The sequence below is a fragment of the Aspergillus alliaceus genome (genome assembly GCF_009176365.1).
Source record: "Aspergillus alliaceus strain CBS 536.65 unplaced genomic scaffold BDW43scaffold_18, whole genome shotgun sequence".
Taxonomy (NCBI): Eukaryota; Fungi; Ascomycota; class Eurotiomycetes; order Eurotiales; family Aspergillaceae; genus Aspergillus; species Aspergillus alliaceus.
The window spans coordinates 354601-376268 of NW_022474701.1; the positions used below are offsets into that span (position 1 = coordinate 354601).

Sequence of the window (21668 nt, forward strand, 5' to 3'; positions counted from 1 at the left end):
ACTTCTAGGCCCCAAAGATTATCTCTAGAGGCCCTATCTATCTCTCTAGCTGCCTCTCCTGGGAAGCAGCTGATGTTTGCTGTTGTCAGGAAGGCCATTAGGTGAGTCTTGGACCCCTTGATGGCCTGGGACCCATTGGATAGTGGTTTGGCACCCTTGATACTCAAGCCTTCGGGCATTAATTGCCCAGCTTTGCCCTGGGCCAGTTCTATTGTCTCGCAGCCGGGCTTAGCTGCCTGTAGCATTTCAGTATAATGTTGCGGCTACTCCACTACATCTATACAGTTAAATACTAAAAGCACTAAGATCAAGCTTAATCTCTATTCCTCTTGCTTAAAACCATGTCCTATATACTCCGGGATTCATGCTGGTATCTTGCTGTAGTCTACTAAGTATAACACAAGGTTTCTACTCTATTATCTAGTTTATAATTTATCAGCAGCAACATTCTTGCCCCTCATTACAGTAGACAAACTTATCTATACTAGTATATATATAGACTTGTTAGCGGTATATCACCAGAAGAAACCCCATATCCGACCAAACCGCCGCCTCCCGCCTCCCCTAGCCTTTAATCTATTTATGCTAGCAGGCATCAGAAACATTTCGTTCCGTTCAGGCGGACGCAGGGTGACATCCGTCGAAAACGTCAGCCGAGGTTGATGGCCAGTGGCGGTGCTGTTTCCTGACACGACAACACCCATACTAACAGGGAACAGATGCGCATCGGCGTCATGAGCCGGCCTTCCAGAGCACAAAGCTTCAATGTGAGCACTGCTCGAACCCCAGCGTGGGAAGCCTCGGGGCACATCGCGATGGCTCCGTACCAGGGAGTTGACCAGCAGACCTGTCACCATCACGACGCCACAGAGGGTCGCCAGGATGATGGGCAACAAAGCGTATCCCACCGCCGACCCGGCAAAGTGCGGGAACGTCACCATCTCACCGCTGGTGTCGAATCCGATAGTCTGCACCACAAACAAACTCTGTGATATCAGCCAGTGAAGCAGGATCATAGCTATAGTCAGAGTGAGCGAGTACGTCAGGGGAAGGGATAGGAGATACGAGGAGCGCTGCATGCCTCGTGGGGTCGACACGCGCAGCGCCTTCTTTCCGTCCGGCCGGACGAACCGCACCCATTGATCGGCGACGAGTTGATGCGTGAGGATGTTGTTGTAAAAGAGATAGAGGAAGCTGACGAGGAGCTGGACGATGTTGGCGAGGAAGACGCACTCTATCAGGCTGTAATTGCTCATCTCGCTATTCATGCCGAGGAAGCCTTGATTGACGCCGAAGCCCAGTTTGACGATGGCGGGGATGCTCATGTCCAAGCCTCGACCTTTCCAGAAGACGACAGCGTCAATTAGTACGGCTAGTGGTGCGGCAATGCCAAGCATGAATCTAAGCAGTTCATCCTATTAGCATTTGATCTGCTACGCCAGATACGTTTCGCGGAAAAGACTCACAATGTCAGCGATATGACCCAAACCTTAGGGCGGACGGTGTTGAACCACGAAACTCGGTCTCGGGGGCGCCAGACCTGATGATATACACAGACGGCCTGAGAGCTTGACAGATCACTTGGATTCTCCAGATACTCCACGATAGCATCGCCCATCAACACCACAGTTCTCTCTGTTTGGGCACGACCTCGACCGGACTTGGTGCGAGAGGTCCACCAGACGAGCGATATCAAGCAGCATTGGAGGAGTGTACACACACAGACAACCACGAAGATCTGCGTCCCGTAATGCATACCACACCGGCGATTGATACTGCTCTCAGCACCCACCAGGCAGTAATCGACCTTTACCCAGAATGGCCAGCCCGGCTTCCCCTCTTCCTGATGAGACCACGCGAGTGTCGCCCAATCGTCGACGAACGTGCTGGCCCATTCCGATGTGCAGAGGCGATTGTAATCCGGCAGGTTATACGCTGCGCAGATCCACCAGGGAGCACGGCTCCAAACATCCCATCCGGTGAACCCGCCGTCGAGGAGGGTCCGGTTGTAGTTCTGTGCTGCTGTGATGTTGGCAGCAACGACGACCAGTGACCGTTTGGTGGTTAGCCCGTCGATATATGCGTCGATACAACTTTGCTTCTCCAGCCGCGTAAAGTTGTCCATCTGGGTGTATAGGTCGTGCACCAGCGACCAGTCGTGGCTGGACAGCCATGGCGGAAGAGGATCCAAGGCCCAGTCGCGTCCCATCTCCTTGTAGTCACTCGTGACAGTTGCCATCGCATAACTAACAACGGGTGTCGACGTGAAGGTAAGCGAGTTCCAGCTGGAGAGGCAGCTCAGGAGCTGGACATTAGCACTATGCATGGCACAACATACATCACAGAATAGACTCACAATAAATGCAAACAGATCGATAGCAATCCCAAAGCCACCCATTGCAATAGTCTGCGCGGGTTGATCCACCTCAAGTTCCGAATGCTCTGTACGCCTATATCGAGAGTAACACCGCGAGCATGGGCCTCGTCGATTTCTCGACGAGACGGAGAGACTAGGATCTGCATGCAATAGCTACCAGCGCTAAGGAAGAGGGAAGAAAGCACGTTCAAAGCCACGTGTGCAGCGCTATCGATGGCTGTTATCTCAGAACAGCTGCCAATGCGTAGGGTCCCTATTCCCCGTTCGTCCGGTGGGTAGAACACCCAGAAACATATCAGCGTCACGACGTTCGCTAAACAAATCACACCCGCTGTGATGAGCTGGGTCCGAATCATAGTCGATTGCTTCGATGCGGCAGTCTTGCGTGTTTTGGATCGTACATGTTGCTCGTCGATCTCGGGAATATACCGACCCAGGATTTTCTTACTGGCAAATCTGAGATGAATGTCATTTGAAGCCTGCTGGGCTTCATAGAATCTGGATGAATTTCTTCTGTGATGTTGACTTCCTTCATGATCGCTCGTGTTAGACGGTAGTGTGGTCAAGGTGCTGAGGTCCGTCACATCTGCAGCCGGTAACAGGAGCGGCTGATTCTCATCTACCGGCCCTGAGTCTGGCAGGCCCCTCAGTTCGATGCTGTGACTGGGCTCCATCAGGGTTAGTTACTAGTAAAGTCAATCGATAAAGTTAGTCATTGTTAGAGCTTGCTCGGGCTCTGAAATAACCAGCCACCCGTGATCGCATGGGCCACATCACGCCTCCATGCCAAGACGGCGACCACTATAAAGGCTGATGCTATAGGCCATGCGACTTTCCCTTTGGCCCCGGCCAACCCTATCACTGCGAGGCGAGGCTGCGCTCAGCCTAATCTGCGAGCTTGGCACACGGAACTGGCTCTATTTTTCGGACGTCAGGAGTACACGAGCCAATGGCAGCTGGGGGACAGTGCTTGGGTCCGGTTTGGGCCTCCTGTTGCCAAGGGTTCGTGCAATGACACGGCTGAGTATGGAAATGAGGCGAAGCTTTCCATGAAAGATAGGGTTTCTCTCTGGTGTATGCGCTTGTCACCTGAAGTTTCATTCTTCAAGAGAATATGGATCTGGATAACAATACAGGGCACTGGAGCCCGCGTGGTCTCTTACCCTTAGAACTGGCCTGGCAGGGTAGTTCGCAGACTCAGGAAGCACGAATTCGCTAGATATTATGCATAATATCATGCATAATTTACTCCGTACTTCCCGTAGAAACCACCAGAATATTTCAAGGCAGCAAATGTCTTTCGAAACTCAGAAAAAGAACTAACTGAATAGCCCGAAATGCAAGAATTCAGGTACCTTGGCCCTCCGCAAGACCACATCCGACCATCATGCTTCGCGATGATGCTGCCATCCACAATGAGGCTTAGGATTCTCTCAGAATATTAAATAGAGGAAAATGGCAATAGCGAAGGCTACGGCTGAGCGGAAGAAGCGCCAAGATACATATCAAATCATTAGAATAAGGCCGCTCTCCACGGGAAAAGAAGATGTCCTGAGCTGGTCATTGACCGTTTGAGCCTTGGCTTTGACGAATTGTGTCTCTTTTCTCCCACGGGGGTATAATAGCGAGAATGGCAGCGCACGAGTATCTCGTCCCGATGGACGCTTCGTTTCCATAACATACCTGACTGAACGCCATCTCCTCGTGTTTTGGCTCCGTTAGCCATGTAATTCCAGGAAGGCGATACGCATGCCAGCCGTGCTGAAGCACCTGCAGCGAAATGCGTGAGTCTCTTAACATAAAGTGGTCGGCCAGACTTACCTCATCCATCGACATGTCTTGTCCCCAACTCGTTGTACGATAAGGCCTTGGGTAGGATCCAATACGCGCCCCCTCTTCGATCAAGCAGCTATCCTCTTTATATGGAAGATTGTTAGCTTTTGCGAAAGACATCGCCTCATCCATGCCCAGTAACTGTCGCGTCATCATTAACAGCTTCCAACGTTGGTCTACATCGGCAACCTGTTCCTTGCGGGAAACAGGAGGCATCAATTCAGAATAGTTCACCGCCAGCCGTTTACCGCGTGCCAAATATGGCTGGAAATTGTTACTAAAATGAGAGCCACCATACTCGCCTATATAACCATGCCAGTTGTCCCTGCCTTTGACGCGGCCTGTTAGGTCCAATGTAGGGTTTTCAGGAACGTACTGCCCAGAGGTCTCCAAAACAGGTAGGACTTGCACATGCAATCCCAGCGACTGGAAAATAGAGTATAATACCACGTCCGATCCTTTTAGACCCCTTCTAAGTTTATACTTGGCGAGGTCGGAGGTATGCGGATAGGCGTGGGAACAGAACATCCCAAGAACGCCACCTATTTCCTCGAGTTAGACTGTAGTTACCAAACAACCAAAATGACAGGGCCAGATGGAGAAGACAATAGTCACCGTCATCCAGAAATCCGGGCTTCGAGACAAGATCCTTGATCCAATTGTACAATGGCAGCGACTGGGGATCCATTACGGATGGCAGCACGCTTTCCACGGACTTCGTGACGTACAGATTATATGTCAAGGTGATCCGGTCGCCTTCAGTTATGGTCTTGATCTCATGTTCACAGTCGCTATAGAAAGCTGCCCATTGGATGTCCGTTGCACTCCTTGGTGCCCAGTCAAAATCGACCTCTTTTCCCTGGTGGCGTACGAGCAGATTCCCGCCTTTGAAACATGCTGGGAGACAAACAACCAAAGATCCAATTTGGGCGTCCGAGCGAGGCGTATCGACATGGCTTCTGAAAAGCCCAGAGGGGCCAGAGTAGACCTATGAGTATTGTGAGCTAGCTAGGCCACCGCAGTGGAGAGATTCACGTACGTTCATTTTGTAGAGCTCCGCATGAAGCTTGCGTGCCTCTAATTTGTTCTTCACCTCGCTGACAATACTTGGAAGAAGCACCTTTTCAATGACGGCGATGATCCCAAAGTCCGCCGGATGGAAGCTTGTCGCGAAGTTCTTGGGGTCGAGCTTTCCAGCTTTTCGGTAGGACGGGTCGATGACATCCTGGTCTCCACGACCAAAGCTGGCTGGTCGAAAGCTCGTAACCATGTCACATAATGCCTCTGAGCTGGCATCATTATTGTGTTGGTTAAGTGGCAAAACGAGCTTCTTCGCCGAGCTACCATTCTCCTGGGACCAAAAAATGTTGATTGGGCCCGAAGCTCGCGGGTAACTCTCTGGCGGTGCAGTTGTCTCGTCGATAGAAATACTACCACCACAAGCATAGGAAGCAGTCGTCCGTTGGTTCTCAATAAAGTCTTTCAATTGACGACAGGACTCAATGAAGTGCGTGCCAGTCGAACCAGCTGGTGGAACGGGGCCACTGTATCCAGCGCGTTGCCGATAGTGCTTGTCCATCAAGACATCGAGTAGCTCGTTGGGGACACTGTCTTGCTTTGCTGTCTCGCCATTGGTTGGGATAGGGATAGAATCCCACCTCTTCTGCAGCCTTTTCAATAATTTTCCCGTGTTCAACACGTCCACCACACCATCCAGGTAACCGGGCACCAAGCGGTTCAAGTTATCTCGGAGCTCCGCTTTAATTTCCTCCAACCTAGACCCCGCGAATTCATCCAAGTTTATTGGATAGCTACGACCCTGTCGGTAGTCTGGCTTTATCTCTTTCAAAAAATAGATAAACCAGTCGAGACAGGCATCTACCTTGCAGCCCTGCGAGCAAGAATGTGTTAGTATCCCTCCAGTAATGGAATATGTTTCGGTAAAGACCTCGATCATGACCCGATTAACTTCATCTTCCAGCTCAATCACCGTATGAGCGTATTCTCCAACAGGAACATTATCATAATACTCTCCGGTCCAAACGTTCTCATCGAAAACATGGTGAGTGCCATCGTCAGCCATCGTGTTAAGGACAGGTATTATAATATGTAGGTGAATGAAGCTCGTGAAATGCAGGTTATTAGTTCGGGTAGTTATGGAGAGGATAGAATTCGGTCTATTTAAGTGCTTTGTACTGAACGGTATGGTTATTCAATCACTTGACACACTGCCTAAACAAGGGGGGGTGCTGCCTCGAGGTAGGCGGCAGTCCAGGCAGCAGACGAACCCTAACTATATTTCAAGTTTAGGAAGAGTCTATATAACGACGGTTTTATTACCCCTCGCATCGAGTCAGGCCCTTGCCTACATCTATAGTATGTGATTCAAGTTCTCTTGTCGTTGTACAAAAGTAAGAAACATGGAAGTTGGTAAGAAAATGGAGGTTATTGATGTTGACTAGGGTGAAGGTGATCACTGGTCTTGTGTCCCAAACACGTCATACAGTAATTCACAACCATGGACCATCCTGCGAAGGCGTAAACACCACCTCACACAATGGTCACCTTTGTATATCTATTCTCTTGGAAATTCAATCTGTGGAGACTTGGCCAAATAGGGAGATAGCTGTGATCAAGAGCAGGGGATATATATTGGGTCGAATAGACTCGGTGGAAGATGACAATTATCGATATAATAGACAAAGTGTGCAGATATCCTTCAATTCTGCGCCGAGGCCACTGAGCTAGGAGAGTGAATGGGGTACTCAATGGACACTCCAAGCTTCAGCAAAACTATTCAGGAAGGAGACGTTCTCTTTCTTTTTCGGGGAGCTTCAAAGCCAAGTATAATTACAATGTGCGAGGATTAAAGAAGACGGGGCAGGCCGCGTGGGAGCGCTACGAGCAGATAGGTCGATAGGCATGATCTGCGTGTATTGTACATTATCCGCATTAAAATTCATGAAAATCAAACAAACAATCTATATGTCCAGCTCCTAAACTCAGCAAGCCCTAAGGCTCCTGGCTTGGATCATCTCCACTTAAAATAACAAAAGGCAAGAAACACAAAAACCTCAAATAACAACCCTAAAGCAGAATAAGAAACCAGCCTAATTATATGAATCCTCAAACACCGATCCAACTTCGCCGTAAACGAGCTCCGCGTATGTATCATCGTCACATTATCACTCACCACCCAATCCCCATCCTCCCACGAATGCCAATACATCACCTACCGACCATGCAGCAACGAATCCAACGTCTGACAGATCTCGTCCGAGTTCACCACATCCTGAATAGTGATATACATAGGGTCGAAGGCGGTCTTCTCTTGCGGCCACGGCTGATGGCACCGCAGACAGGGCCTGCGGTGCGCGTAAGAGGCACGACTAGGAACCATTTCTTCTCCTTGCTCTCCCTTGCCCTGCAATGTTCCTTCTCCACCTCCCTCTGACCCCACGGATCATCTCTCGTCCGCCAAAACACACACTGCCAAGTACCGTTTATATGAATGCATTTCACCTTCCTGTACACTTAGAATGCCACTCGGTTGCACCACGGCTCGTTGGTTTCACCGTGGCAAATGCGCTCCCATGAGCAACGAATCCAAATTTTCTTCCTTGGGCCATCAAGCGTTAGCTGGGACACTCGGCGCCCCAAGACGGAGAACATTGCTCCACCATCCGGCGAAGGTATGTGCGGGGTATACCCCAATTTGTTATGGAGGGGCCTTGCTTAGCAGTGATCTTTTAGATATTACCCAAAATTTCAGTGGCCTTAGCGACATGGGCGACGTTGATATGGATATTGACGATTTGCCCCATCCAGACACTCTGTTTTTCTGGGCGCAGAATAACGGTGATGCAGGGAGGCGTCAATTATCGGTCACTCCGCGGTGCGTGAATGATAGAGTACTTCACATCGTTAGCAACTCAGCCGTCTCTGGGATTTCTAATGCAGATTTATCTTCCTCCGAAAGCCCCGAATGACAATGACGATGCCAGTCACGTGAATCGTACTCTTGACGAAGGCGAGGGACGCCTGTCGGATGTGACACGATCGGAGGATCATCCCTTCTTACTGCAGTCGACTGAGCAATAGCTCCTGCAGCCTGGCATTCAGAACTACACCGAGAGTACCTGCCAAAATCCTGCTCGAGGAGCTGCTGCATGATCTTATGTCCATACTCTCCTTTATTTGCCGCTGCTGTCTTGACCACATCTTTAGAGACAGGTAGGCTCTTTCCATAGTGCTTGAGAAGCTGCTGCATAATCTTATGTCTATGCTTTCCTTCATTTGCTGCTGCTGCCTTAGCCACATCTTCAGAGACTGGTGATTTCTCTCCACAGTGCTCAAGGAGATACTGTATGATCAGATGTCCATACTCTCCTTCATTTGCTGCTGCTGTCTTGATCACATCTTCTGAGACTAGCAGGCTCTTTCTACCCCATCTATAGCCCCTTCTATAGAGCATGAGGAGTTGATGTATGATCCCATGCCCATATTCTCCTTCGTTTGCTGCTGCTGTCTTGATCATATCTTCAGAGAGTGGTAGGCTCCCTCTATAGCGCTGGAGAAGCTGCTGCATGATCTCATGCCCATATTCTCCTTTATTTGCAGCTGCTGCCTTGACTACATCTTCAGAGACTGGTAGTATCTTTTCACTGTGCTCAAGAAGCTGCTGCATGATTTCTTCTCCATGTCTTCCTTCATTTGCTGCTGCTGTCTTGATCACATCTTCAGAGACAGGTAGGCTCCTTCCACAGTGCTCGAGGAGCTGCTGCATAACCTTATGTCCATGCTTTCCTTCATTTGCTGCTGCTGCCTTGACCACATCTTCAGAGACTGGTAGACTCTCCCCAAGATGTAGAAGTAGATATCTTATTCGGTCTGTAGGATGTTTTCGTTGCTGGACCTGTATCATAATATTATCTATGATAAGTGATATATCATGCAGTCTTTTTGCCTTTTCGAAGGCCTCTTCTTGGTACCGTGGCGCCACAGTTATGAGCTCTCCTTGATCTGTCTGTCTGCTGTTGCTCTCCCTATCAGCCAGGGGTATTTCCCAGGTTATATAAATGTCATTGAGGGACCCCTGTACAGGAAAGTCGTTTTGAGCAGGAACTATATCAGACCTGTCTATGTTTTTGTGGGGCTGAAGTTTTGTCGTACTCACAATAACAGTGAAGCGGTCGTTGCAAAGTTTGAGAATGGTAGGGCTTGAAGCTCCTTGTAAAAGACAAATAATATTACCTTCATGAATTGACTCCGCAGAAGCTTGCAGAGTCCACTGGGTGCCCCATTTACTTTGACAACCTAGTTGATGAGCAGTATCATTATAGATGACGTTGATCTGTTGATGGCCATACTTGGAAGTACCCTCTTCAACAGAATCAACATAACCTAGAATCCACCCCTTTCCTTTGATCACAGCGACTTGTGCCCCAGGCCATGTCTCTACAGAGCATGAACTTGGAAATATATGCATAGCGACTTGCTTGAAGACCTCATTCCATTGAAGGCGATAGTTTGGTTTCAAACCAGCTTTATCAGCATTTTCATTACTCAAGCCTAGCAATGCGTATACTTTGTCGTGCGGCTTAGTAGCATTGTGATTGCGGTACATATCAAGCAGTTCGCCTATAGCAAGTGTTCCATGTGAATCAATGTCATAGCTTGGTCGGAAAAGCGCCCCCCTTATAAGAGACAGGACTGGGAGAATAGACCTTGGGAGTTTAACAGAGTGCCTCAAGTTACTGAGGCCTTCACAGAAAATATGTCCGTTTACTTCCACAGAGCCACAGATGATAGAAATACATCGTGCGACACCAACCTCCTGGAGCACCTAACACAACTGGTTAGATTGTGATATATAGATATTTCAATGCTTTCTTACCCATATACGCTGGAACCATTCCCGTTGTAATAACCTTAAACATGCAGCTTCACTTGTGTCCCAGTTCTGAGCCAATAAGGATTTGTCCTGTAGGCTTTTATCTTCTGCTAGGTAGTGGATTGTTTTTAGTGCTTTGTCACCATCTGCCATAGCTTCTCCAAGCCAGACAATGACGCGATTAGCTTGTGCATAAATCGCCCGCATAAGTGGGATCTGTATGCTCTTCTCATCATCATCATCTTGATTGATACATATCGCATCGACCCATATTGTTCTCTCCAGCTGAGGATGTCGGAGATAAGTCAAGGCTGTGTAGAGGTTCTGCGTAATAGAAAAGGCACTTCCGTTAAGAATTATTGTATTAGGTTTCATTTCGCTGCCCCATACATAGGACAGCGCCTCGTAGGGATGCTTCCTGTCGCTCCTTTCTGGTAGACTATAGTTGAAGAGCTCGCATTTTATCTGGATATCATTTTTCTCGGGCGGCAAAAGACGGGCTAGGCGAACAGTATCTGGCTTGAGCTGAAGCGTCGAATAATTAGTGGGGAACATCTCCACTTAGGTGATGTGTTTCGGCTCTAGAAGTATGAGTTATGGTGTAGTAGGTCCCTTTACTTTATTTAGCGAAAAGATCCACGAGGTGGTTCTGAGGCCCAAAAAGGAGAGAAATCTTAGTTCCAGCTAGGTCAAGCTTAAATCGGGGTTATGGGGGGATACCCCTCGTTGTTAGTACTAATTTGGTTAGGGTAAGCATACATTAACGTGACTAGTCTTAATAGGCCTAGTTATTGTACTCCCTATCTGGAACTGGGAATATCCCAGGTGAATTCAGAGGAAGATAATAAATCGAAAATACCGACAAAATTCAAGGATGCAGTGCCAGACTCGGAGAGAGATTGAGACAACAAAAGATCAAGTGACATGGCACTCATCATCGCAGATACTATCATGATAGCCATGAAAATGATATCGGAGAGCCATGGGAGGCAGCTAATAAATTACCTACCTGATCAAAATGGTTGCAGGAAATGCTGAATGGGGAGGTGATATCATGAGGCGGTTACTTGAGGAAAGAGGCGAGAGCCTACCGGTCTCAGAAGAAATGGTTAAAATCGCAGCTGGGAATACTGGATACGGAGGTAATATTATAAACCAGCTACCTTCGACAAAGAGGTGAAAGCCTACCGATCTCAGAAGAAGTGGTCGAAGCAGTTTCTAAGGGTAGATGCGGTAGATCCGTAATTGGGCGTCTAAACAACCTATACTACTGGCGCCACTTTAGTAGTTAGTGTATCTGAAATATACTCTCACATCCTCTCATATTTTCATATCTCTTATCCAAATGAGCGTATAGGAAAAGGAGGGAATTTATGCTTTGCTATCTTAGTCATAGAATATATTATTTTACCCAGCCAGTGTACCCGAGAATGTGGCTGTCAACTACATGATTTCAGACCATGCCTCATGGGCTGAGTATGCGATAGTCATAACTTATACCTGAGGGTGCCAGGCACTTGGTACGGAGAATGCCATTTTAATTGTACTACTCCCTCGAGTCTAAAGTACGCGGCTAAGATCGGCTGACGCTGCGACCAGAACACAGGCGTCGGGCCGTCGGCGATATTGAAGGCCCGCGCGTGCTCTTTTTTTTTTTTTTTTTTTGGCGTGGTTGGAGGGAAAGCGTGGATGCAAAATCTCGCAATGATGCCCTGGTTGGAGTCGGTGGATCGGATGTGCCAAGTGGTCTCGTTTCCCGGAAAGGCCACCCGCGCCCCTTCGCCCTCCAGCTCACGATAAATACTCAGGTAGTTGGCCATTGTTTGTGCCATGCTATTGGCATTGCCAAAAGGGGCAACGCGCCACCTATAGGGATTAGAAACGAGAGGAGTCACCGGAATGAATGTGAGTCAGTGAAGCAATTACTACAATTTCCGGCCAGACTTCAGACCACGACCATGACTTGCCAGCGGACAATTCATGGAGTAGGTTAGCCTGAAGATAATAGAATAGATCCTTTGCAAGCTCGGGGTGTACACAAGGGAGGTCTTCGCCCAGCGGCACTTGACCCCGGGAGGGAAATTTATCAAGAAGATATACACCATATGCCTATGCTGTAGGTGAGGAGAGATGCTCAGCACCGATGGGGTTACCTCTCACCTTGGTTTCAGTGACCAAGGTGACAAAAGGAGAGTTTAGGAGAGAGCTTCTCGAATGCCTGCTTCGTCAATTTATTATTCTGTCTGAACGAGGAGGATAGCATACACAGAAACATCAGTATTCACACTCCTATGGTGGCTAAGCTCCTTGGTCTATCCACCTCAAAAGGGTCCACCGGTGGTTCGGCGTATGGGACCACAAGTCGTCGTGGGGATGGAAACCATCCATATCGCAAATCTACCAAACTGGGCAACATGCTATCGCGAGCAAAAACAGTTGTGGAGATCAGTGCGAATGGGCCAGAGGAACGCATTCATCCCATTCAGTCCACCATGGGCATCGAGTTCAGAACATCAGTAAGCGTTGGTATAAACCGGAAGGTAAATGATTTGCCTCAATGTGCGCCATCAAGCCCGAAGGCCTGAATTCACTTACTACTTTTTCTATTTTTGTGTAAATGCCTGTCTTCTCATTCCTGAAGTGTGCATCCCTGGCAGTAATAGTCAAGTAGTGTATAAATGAAATGTTTTGCAGCGAGATGGATCCTGTTACCCGATTCGGGTCTCGCCGCTTTCCATTCTTATCCAATTTCGAGTCGCAAGGTATACAAGCCAATGAAGGCCAAATAGACTATCGCGAGCCTATATATTAATAATTAAATATACCTTTAAAAGACCTAATACCTCCGCCAGCTTTTTTTTTTTTTCTTTTTTGGTAAAGGTGCAGTGGAAAGAATTGATCGTGTTATGGGACTGACTTACAGGCAGCCCTATATCATGGGAAGCTCTGCCTAAGGCATCGCTGCCAAGCCTTTACCCCACAAATATTTCGTACGATGTGTTATTTCTGTTAATTAGCTATTTCTTCTTGTTCAATAGGCACGCTTAGGTGAGAACAATCTATTCGTCCCGTAACAGATCGCGGGACATCTAGTGGATCAATATAGGCCATAAATGTTAAATAGTCGGCTGCTAATTCATCTAGTTGCCAGATTTATAAGAAAGAGACCTACCATGTCATTGCTACTGGAATCTGTATCTCAGGATAGTGTCCATTATCTTTAAATTTCTGGCTTAGTATTTTTATTGTGCTTCTCTCTGCCTATCTAATAATAATAGTTAACTACTCAGATATTAGTGGTGGGACCGACCACCCACTGGCGAAAAGGCGGTGGGTGGTCGGTCCCACCACTAATATAAGCTGCTCAAGAAGCGCAGTAGTTATATAGTCATTTCGTAGTGACTGCTTCTATATGAGTGATTTATTCAATATCTCTTTAGCAGTAAAATAGTCCAGATCAGGAATGTGTTGAACATTTGGTGACGCCAGCTTCACCGGGAGCTTTCGGTTACGCGAGATAGGCAGACTATAGCTTTGTTCACTATAGAAAAGAAGATCCTTAAGTGGTGGCACAGCCACACTTTCTTTAGTCTATATCTCTGCCGGCTTTATGTCTATTAGTTCTAAGCTCGAGGCAAGGCTTAGATAAGCTTATTCGATAACGTAATCGGTAAGCGAGCCGCACACCACCTGCCATATAGAAAATTAAAATGATCAAAACACCATGAATTTAGACTTCTATACAAAGATGAGTAGTTCTATCGATTCGGACAGTGCGTAATTTTATGGCCCTGTACATCACAACCAGAACATTTAGATGGGGCGCGCTTAGGAGCCGATTCAGTAGGTGGAGCTCTCTGCCTGTATAGCTTCATCTGCCTGATTTCGGCGCTCGATAAGGATTCGGGCTTCAGATACTGATATGCCTGCTTCAAAAGTAGTCTGCTTAGTAGAGCGCTTTTGGTTTTTAATCTGTCTTTCAAGTGCAGCCTGATATTACTCTAGTTAATTCTTAAATATTATCACATCATTTATAGCTCGTTCGGCATCTTTAATCAGTTAATTCAGGCGGGTTTTGATAGATAAATCAGGACTCTGAGACCGATTTTTAAACAATTCTTTAAGTGTAGATTCTAATTTCTTCAACTGTTTGATTATATAAGATGTTCTAGGCGCTAAGCTACCTTGACTGCTTAGTCTACTACCCGGAGATGGAGAAGTCTTAAGCTGAACTGTTAGCTGAGATAGAACGCGCTCAGGATATAGAGGAACTAGGCCAGTAGCTCTAAAAGCACTATAAATATAATTGCTAATAAAGGCCTCTATATAAGCCTTAGGGTAGATCTTCAAGAAATTAAGCTTATCAATATAATTAAACCCGCAGCGCATATAAGATTCAACAAGGCCCCTGTACGCGCGTTTTAGAGACAAGAAAATAGCGATATCAAGCAGTTGAAGTTTATAGAAAGCATGCACAGGCATACAGATCGATATAATATCATTCTCTGCGCAGATCTAATTAAATCAAGGCGTTAGATGACTATTATGGCCATCTAGAATAAGAAGTCAATATTTTCCTTAGATCAGCCAGTAGTAGCAGGTATAAAATGATTCTGCAGCCAATAGAGACCGATTTCATTGCTTGTCTAACTATTAGAACTGACCTCAATCCTCTAATCAGTTAGGACCTTGTTATTCTCATACCAGCCCTCTATATATACCTTGTCTTTAAAAATAATACAGGAAGGTAGAGCCCATCCATTAAAACTAATATCTTCTACAGCGGTAACCCATTCTCGGTTCCCTAGCTGTAATAAAAATGGCTTTCCTGGCATATCAGACCTAGTAAGCATCTTGGCGGCTGCTATCAGGTCTATTGCACATCATGTCTCATTAAAATTGTAGATATCACTTGGCACTATACCGTACTTCTGAATAGTCTTATTTACCTGCTGAAACTAAGTACCTAGAGCCTTAGAATCCTCTACTTTAGCACATTAATAGTTATAGCGAAATGTAAAGAAGACTTTAAGCTCAGATATACATTTGGTAAAGTTGTATACCTACTTTTCCCCTACAGTAGTAGGGGGAGTAGCAGTATCATGTTTTAAAAGCAGGATACTGGCCATTTCTCGTACATATGCAGGCCGAGGAGATGCTCTATATTTATCTAGTGATAGAATCCACTGTGTAAGTGATTCCTCTTCACTAGTAGTCAATTTATGACTATTTGCTCGAGTATCATTTCGAAATGAAACTCCCTTTAAGCGATAACGTAGTGTAGAAATCGGTACATTAAGAACCTCAGCTGTCTTCCTTAGGCCCCTGATTTCATTGTTTTTTAAAGCTGATAAGGCTAGTAGGATTCTACCTTCCTGCTCAACGCGTGAATTTGATAATTCCGGCATTTTTGGTAGAATAGGTGGTGTTCAAATTACCTAAGAAATTGAGGCGCGTTGAAAACGCGGATGGTGTGCGGCTCGCTTACCGATTACATTAACTATTCTTGTAGCTAGTATATAGGATCTAGAAATCACGGTTCCAGGATCCTTTTCTCGAGCATAACAAGCCCCAGCGTGATTTTGGTTTTCCTAATTCCGCCTAGTCCATATATAGCAGTCTTTATTAAATGTCCTAAGTAAATAACTGGCCGTTCAAGACTGTCGATCTCATTTTGTCAGCCAACAAATCATAGGTTTCTCGCGAAGGGGACCATCCAGCAACTCGTTTCTTTTCCTGCTCAAATCATTGTTGTACTTCCACCAAGTTGCTGTTCACTGTTGTTCCCTTTCTGCCTATCTCGCTGTACCGCCCTTTTCACCGCTTTGTTTAGAACTTTGCAACATCCCGTTCCTAGCGAAGCACCCAACCCAGAGGAACCACTTCCAGAAGAGCTTACATAAGCTACATCTGTAACGTAATCGGCAAGCGAGCGAGCGAGCGGCCATCTGCTGTTGTCGATATAAAATAAATTTCTTGAAATATTTAATTTTAGCATCGAAATCTTAGTAGAAAATATATAATAATTTTTTTAAAAAAATACTAAATAAATAAATACTCTTTTTATAGTCCATTTCAATCTATATATCAAGATTTAACCCTCTATCATCTCTGGCTGCTAAGATATTAGCATTCCAAAAAAATGCTATTTTATATGGAAAACAGCAGATGGCCGCTCGCTTGCCGATTACGTCAAGGGCCCTTACTATGCATCCGAGAGTTACTCTAGTCGGGCCGACATGGCCTACTCAAACGTTGCAGACTACCAAACGCGGCCGCCTGTTGGACTCGAAAGATACGACATCGAAGAAGTACTAGACTCCTATTAGGAAGGAGGGGGCCCCCAAGTACTCTACGTCTACTACGTTGGCAAGTGGGTTCGTTCCGATAAACCGTTCTACGAGCCCTGCAGAGCACATGCATGGAGAAAGGCCAGGGAAGCTGTGAATAACTTCCGCTTCCGTCACCCGGAAAAACCCAAACCCGTTACCACTCGGCAGATCTCGTTAAGGATGTTGAGCCACGTACCCCACCCAAATACCCCGAGGGGAAGGGCACCATTTAGAAGGTAAGCCGAGATGACCGTGCCGGCGATGCCCTGAAACGGTATACCACGTGCTGACGGTCTGCCCTGGATATGAAAAGCCCCACTGTGAACTCTGGGGGGCCAACCGACCAGAACGAAGTGGTGGCGGGCTCGGCAAAGCTTCCCTTGGCCTTGGCCGGCTTTGCCCACATGCTCCCGCCCCCGCCTATCCTGGACTCTAAACATCAGACCGGGGTGGTCTCCAGCGCTGGAGTCCCCGGATCGAAACCACCTTGTGCGCGTATCGTGGGGGGAGGGGTGGGGGCAGCACACCCGACGCGATCATGTTGTATCTCTTTTTCACACTTCACGATATTACCACTCTCTCATGCCTTTCGGCAGCTTTTGCGAACTTGGCATCTTGCAAATTCTGTTGGAGGTCGACTATGTATGGTTCATAGGGAAAGGAACGTAAAAATTGGACCCAGTCATGGTAGCATTAGACCGCATCGTCATTGTGGGTCGTGGGTCATCCCGATGGTGACTAATTTGGGGGGGGGTCTATGCTTCCCGAAAAGCGTTCATTTAGTACAGATTCATATAAAGCATGCTACTAATACATACATATGATAGGATACGGCCATACCGAGTCGGTCCCGATGCCACCACCTTACTCCTACGGCGTGGTCCGAAGGCCGGCTTGACACAGAAAGACAATTGCGCGGGGTTGCCCCGGTCCGGTGCCTTGCGCTTTGCCACAAAGTATTTGGATGTCATTGGTCCAAAGTTTCGTAAATAGCCGGGCAAATTTTTCCTAGCGCCGAGTTGGAGACTTGGCAAAACGTTTTTGACATCATATTGGGGCGACAAGGCCTTGGCGTCTTCAGGTGTACATACTGTAATAGTAGAATGCAAGTATGCATAATACGTATATCGTGTCGCAAAGGGGAGAGCAAAATAAACTACGTGGTGACTCCGGGGGGGAGCCCAGCACAGGGAAGAGAAAACGAGAAAGGAAGATGGATGAAAGATCTCAATGGATTGATAGACACATAAAGATCCCAGGAAAACAAGCATGCGCGCCAGAGAGCAAAACCCGCGGGGGGGGCTAATCCAAACGGGGCGGGCTCGCCTGAATCCACCACTACGTAGAGGGAAGTACGGTAGAATGTCAGAATAGAGATCCAGCCATATGCTGAACCTATACCCGACACGGGAAATGGGGGCCTTGCGGCCTCCAGTTTAGTCATCCGCACCCTGACCCAGTGGACCCGCAAATTACTAAGTGCCAAGTGCTCCCGCCAAGGTTGCCAAGGGGAAGGATTCCCTTCGCGTCTCTCTGCCTCGGGAACTGCAGAGCCTTCGCTGGACTTTCCCGTTTGGGGTCCGACCAGGGTTGCAGTAGAAGTCCGATATTCAAATTACCGTATATAAGACCACGAATTTTCCGCTCCGATGTATTCTTTCCTTCCTTACAACTTTTTCCCCAGCTTTCTCTTACCCCCCCCCCGCGCCAACAAACTGACGGCTCTTACTTTGTTCCTACCGTCAACATGTGGACGACCACCAGCGGCTTGAGTGGTCGGTCGCTCCGGGTGAGCATCACCTTGGCCGCTGTCGTGGGTTTCTCGCTCTTCGGCTACAATCAGGGCATGATGGCCGGCCTCCTCAACGGCGACGAGTTTGTTAACTCCTTTCCCATCCTCAAAATGCCCGAGAATCCGACTGCCTCGGAAAAACACTACATCGACGTTATCCGCGGTGCTGTCACATCCTGCTATGAGCTTGGCTGTTTCTTCGGCGCGTTATTCTCCATGTTCTTCGGCAACGGACTCGGCCGCACTCGCCTGATCTTTATGGGTGCCAGTATCCTGATCATTGGCGCCTTGCTCACAACGGTCTGCTTCACTGGCAAATGGGAAGTTGGTCAGTTCGTTATTGGCCGCGTTGTATCGGGCATTGGAAATGGCATGAACACGGCCACGATCCCGGTCTGGCAGTCCGAATGCTCCGGCGCTCACAATCGTGGCTTCCTGGTCTGTTTTGAGGGCGCGATGATCGCGGGTGGCACCTTTATTGCCTACTGGGTGGTCTTTGGTATCTCGCACGCCGCGGATTCGGTCCAGTGGCGATTCCCTGTGGCGCTCCAGATCTTTTTCGCTCTGGTTGTGGCCACCGGTGCCTTGATGCTCCCGGATTCCCCGTCGTGGTTTGTGATGAGAGGGCTTGACAAGGAGGCTTGTGAAGTTCTCGGTAAGCTCAAGGGCGCCCCTCCTGATTCCGACCAAGTACTTCACGACTTCAACTTCTTAAAAACGGACGTGGAATCTTCAAAGAGCGTACAGTCAAGCTGGAAGTCCGTGTTCACATTTGGCAAAACCCAGGAATTCCAGCGCCTTCTTATTGGTTGCTCTGGTCAGTTCTTCCAGCAGTTTACTGGCTGTAACGCTGCTATCTACTACTCCACATTACTTTTCCAAGAAAACCTCCATATGGAGAAATATCTGTCTCTAATTATGGGTGGGGTTTTCGCGACGGTTTACGCCCTTGCCACGATCCCGTCCTTTTTTATGATTGAAAGAGTCGGCCGCCGCAATCTATACTTGATTGGTTTTCTAGGCCAGGGGCTTAGCTTTGTGATTACATTCGCTTGCTTGATCAAGGAAACCGAGGAGAACTCTAAGGGAGCTGCCGTTGGTATCTTCCTCTTTATTACTTTCTTTGCATTCACCCTCCTGCCACTGCCCTGGATCTACCCACCGGAGATCAACCCCCTCCGTACCCGCACCGTGGGCGCGGCGGCGTCAACCTGTACCAACTGGATATGTAACTTTGCCGTGGTCATGTTCACACCGCTTTTCGCTGGCCAGAGCCCATGGGGTGTTTATCTCTTCTTCGCACTATTTAACTTTGTCGGTTTGATATTCGGCTTCTTCTTCTATGTTGAGACAGCCGGCCGTGAGCTTGAGGAGGTCGACATCATCTACGCCAAAGCCCATATCGAAGGGAAGATGCCGTTCAGGGTCGCCCACGACATGCCCAAGCTCAACTTCGAACAGATCGTCCAACAGTCTCGCGAGCTGGGCCTGGATACCAACGATCATGCCATGCCTGAGAAGAGCGAGCTTGGCCTCGGCAGTGACAGTGGTCAGGAGACCGAGGAGGTCCAGGAGAAGCAGTAACGCCCCTTTAGTGGACGTGCTGTAGCTGTGGTTGAAGGTGGTGATGATATCTGAAAGTAGTTGATTCCTACTTTCTTTTGTATTGTTCTGTTTATTTTCTATACCCTAGTACTCGGTCAAGTGTGGGTACACTCGGCGTCCGGGCACTCTGATTAGTCCTTTTTTCAAAATTCCTATATATACCTGTTGTTTAGAGTACATAGTGATAGAGAGCTGGTGTCGCTCGTGTATGGGATTGGTTGTCCTAAGGTCTTTAAATCTATCATAGAGATTCCTTGGTGTTATGGTCCAAGTCGCGCGGTTACCGCCTTAAGTTCCTGTATGCTCTGACACGGTAATATACTTGCTCTTGTATAAAAAATCTCTATTTTAAATATCTGTATTATTTTTACTCCCGCTCCTGTCTCTTTTCAATTATCAAGAAAGAGAAGTAAATATATATATATATATATATATATATTTATTAATAAAATTACTCTATAACTAATATACTAATTATATTCCAGCCAATCAATAAATTTCTTTAATATAAGCTCCTACGTAATGGATAAGACCCGCAACGTTTGATCCACTACCATAGCTATCAAAACAAGAAGGAAACGCTGAAGGAGAAAGAAGCCGAAAAAAAAGGGACAAGAATCAACAAACATTTAAGACGCATGATCGCGATGGCGGAAGCTGAAGGCAGAAATATGTTACGTAATAAACTACAAATGAGGGCCAACCCGCTAGATCCTAAACGTCTTGATCCTAGGACAAGAACGAAAATTTCTCCCCTATAACTGAAAAGGCCGTGAGAATTTAGGTCTGCTGATACTTGCTATAGAACCTGTATTTTTATTTTTATTTTAAACTCTATTGTCTATGTAAGTATTTAATACTCCTTAGGATTCAGTTTTATCTTTTTCTCCCACTCAACTTTTGACTGAGATACTGTATGTGCAGTACTGTGCTGCAAATAATGTCCCAAGAGTAGCTGCCTTTATGGTTTGCTTCGTACCAATCATTTCTCCCTAGGCTTTGATTAACGCCCCTGTATATGCTTCCCGAGCCAGCTTTCTGAACGTACTTGTTGATTGACTGAAGTCGAAGATTCCTGGACTCTTCTAGCCTCCTACAATACCTGCTGCGGTCACGCATAATACCGAAGACCCTAGTATATAAAAGAAAGCACGGCCTCAATTGCTGAATAAGTCCCTATTTAGTTGGCTACCAGACACGTTTTTCTTATATATAAGTGGATCTTGACAATCATAGCTAAAGTTATTAAGGGGCTTTTCGATTAACTGGTAGATCCTCTATCATTATTCCTCGATCTTGAAGATGTCAACCTCTCGCGGTATAGAAGTATCTCTATTCTTCAGAACTTTATTTTTACCTCATAACAAGACCTATCTGATTGATATCTATTCTCTAGAGGAAAATGCCTTCCTGTAAGCTGCAAGTAATGGCCAGACACTTAAAGATCTTTTAGAATCATAGTCCGCTTCGAAGATCCTCTTCGATATCCGCAATAACACTGATGCGCTCTACAGTCACTTGGGAATTAACCTCGCCAGCTTACAGGACCTTCAATTGACGGAGCCTGCGACGCGTAATACCGCCAAGAGATATGTTAATAGCCTGGCTAGATGTATTAAGAACGACGCAGCCATGGCCTTTTCTGAAAAAATCTACATGGAAGCTAGGGAAGGACAAAGATTTGAATTTATTTGATCCAGAACATGGAGGAAGCCATGACGTATTCAATGTTCGTCCTCTTGCTCAAGACATCATGCAGCATTGTCCTCTCCATGCGTCTTCTTAACTCTAGTTCTCTATGTGTTCATCAAATAGATAATCTATGGTTGCGTTGGA

General features: G+C 47.0%; 4 protein-coding genes across 4 annotated transcripts; 1 reads left to right on the forward strand and 3 right to left on the reverse strand.

Moving 5' to 3' along the window:
- Positions 1–180: 180 nt before the first annotated feature.
- Positions 181–3090, reverse strand: BDW43DRAFT_274514 (uncharacterized protein). The gene is made up of 3 exons (XM_032041733.1): positions 2357–3090; positions 1467–2297; positions 181–1401 (listed from the first exon to the last, which is right to left on the reverse strand). Exons 1-3 carry the CDS (start codon positions 3049–3051, stop codon positions 516–518), a joined length of 2412 nt encoding a protein of 803 aa, XP_031901022.1. The 5' UTR covers positions 3052–3090; the 3' UTR covers positions 181–515.
- A 686-nt stretch (positions 3091–3776) lies between these two features.
- BDW43DRAFT_65011 (2OG-Fe(II) oxygenase) lies at positions 3777–6355 on the reverse strand. The gene is made up of 4 exons (XM_032050337.1): positions 6159–6355; positions 5250–6101; positions 4826–5198; positions 3777–4752 (listed from the first exon to the last, which is right to left on the reverse strand). Exons 1-4 carry the CDS (start codon positions 6291–6293, stop codon positions 3938–3940), a joined length of 2175 nt encoding a protein of 724 aa, XP_031901023.1. The 5' UTR covers positions 6294–6355; the 3' UTR covers positions 3777–3937.
- A 1540-nt stretch (positions 6356–7895) lies between these two features.
- On the reverse strand, positions 7896–10751 carry BDW43DRAFT_65027 (HET domain-containing protein). The gene is made up of 2 exons (XM_032050338.1): positions 10107–10751; positions 7896–10055 (listed from the first exon to the last, which is right to left on the reverse strand). Exons 1-2 carry the CDS (start codon positions 10656–10658, stop codon positions 8127–8129), a joined length of 2481 nt encoding a protein of 826 aa, XP_031901024.1. The 5' UTR covers positions 10659–10751; the 3' UTR covers positions 7896–8126.
- Positions 10752–18108: 7357 nt separating this feature from the next.
- Positions 18109–20199, forward strand: mfsA (glucose-inactivated glycerol proton symporter STL1). The gene has a single exon (XM_032041734.1). The coding sequence runs from the start codon at positions 18183–18185 to the stop codon at positions 19809–19811; it is 1629 nt and encodes a 542-aa protein (XP_031901025.1). The 5' UTR covers positions 18109–18182; the 3' UTR covers positions 19812–20199.
- The last annotated feature ends 1469 nt before the right edge of the window (positions 20200–21668 follow it).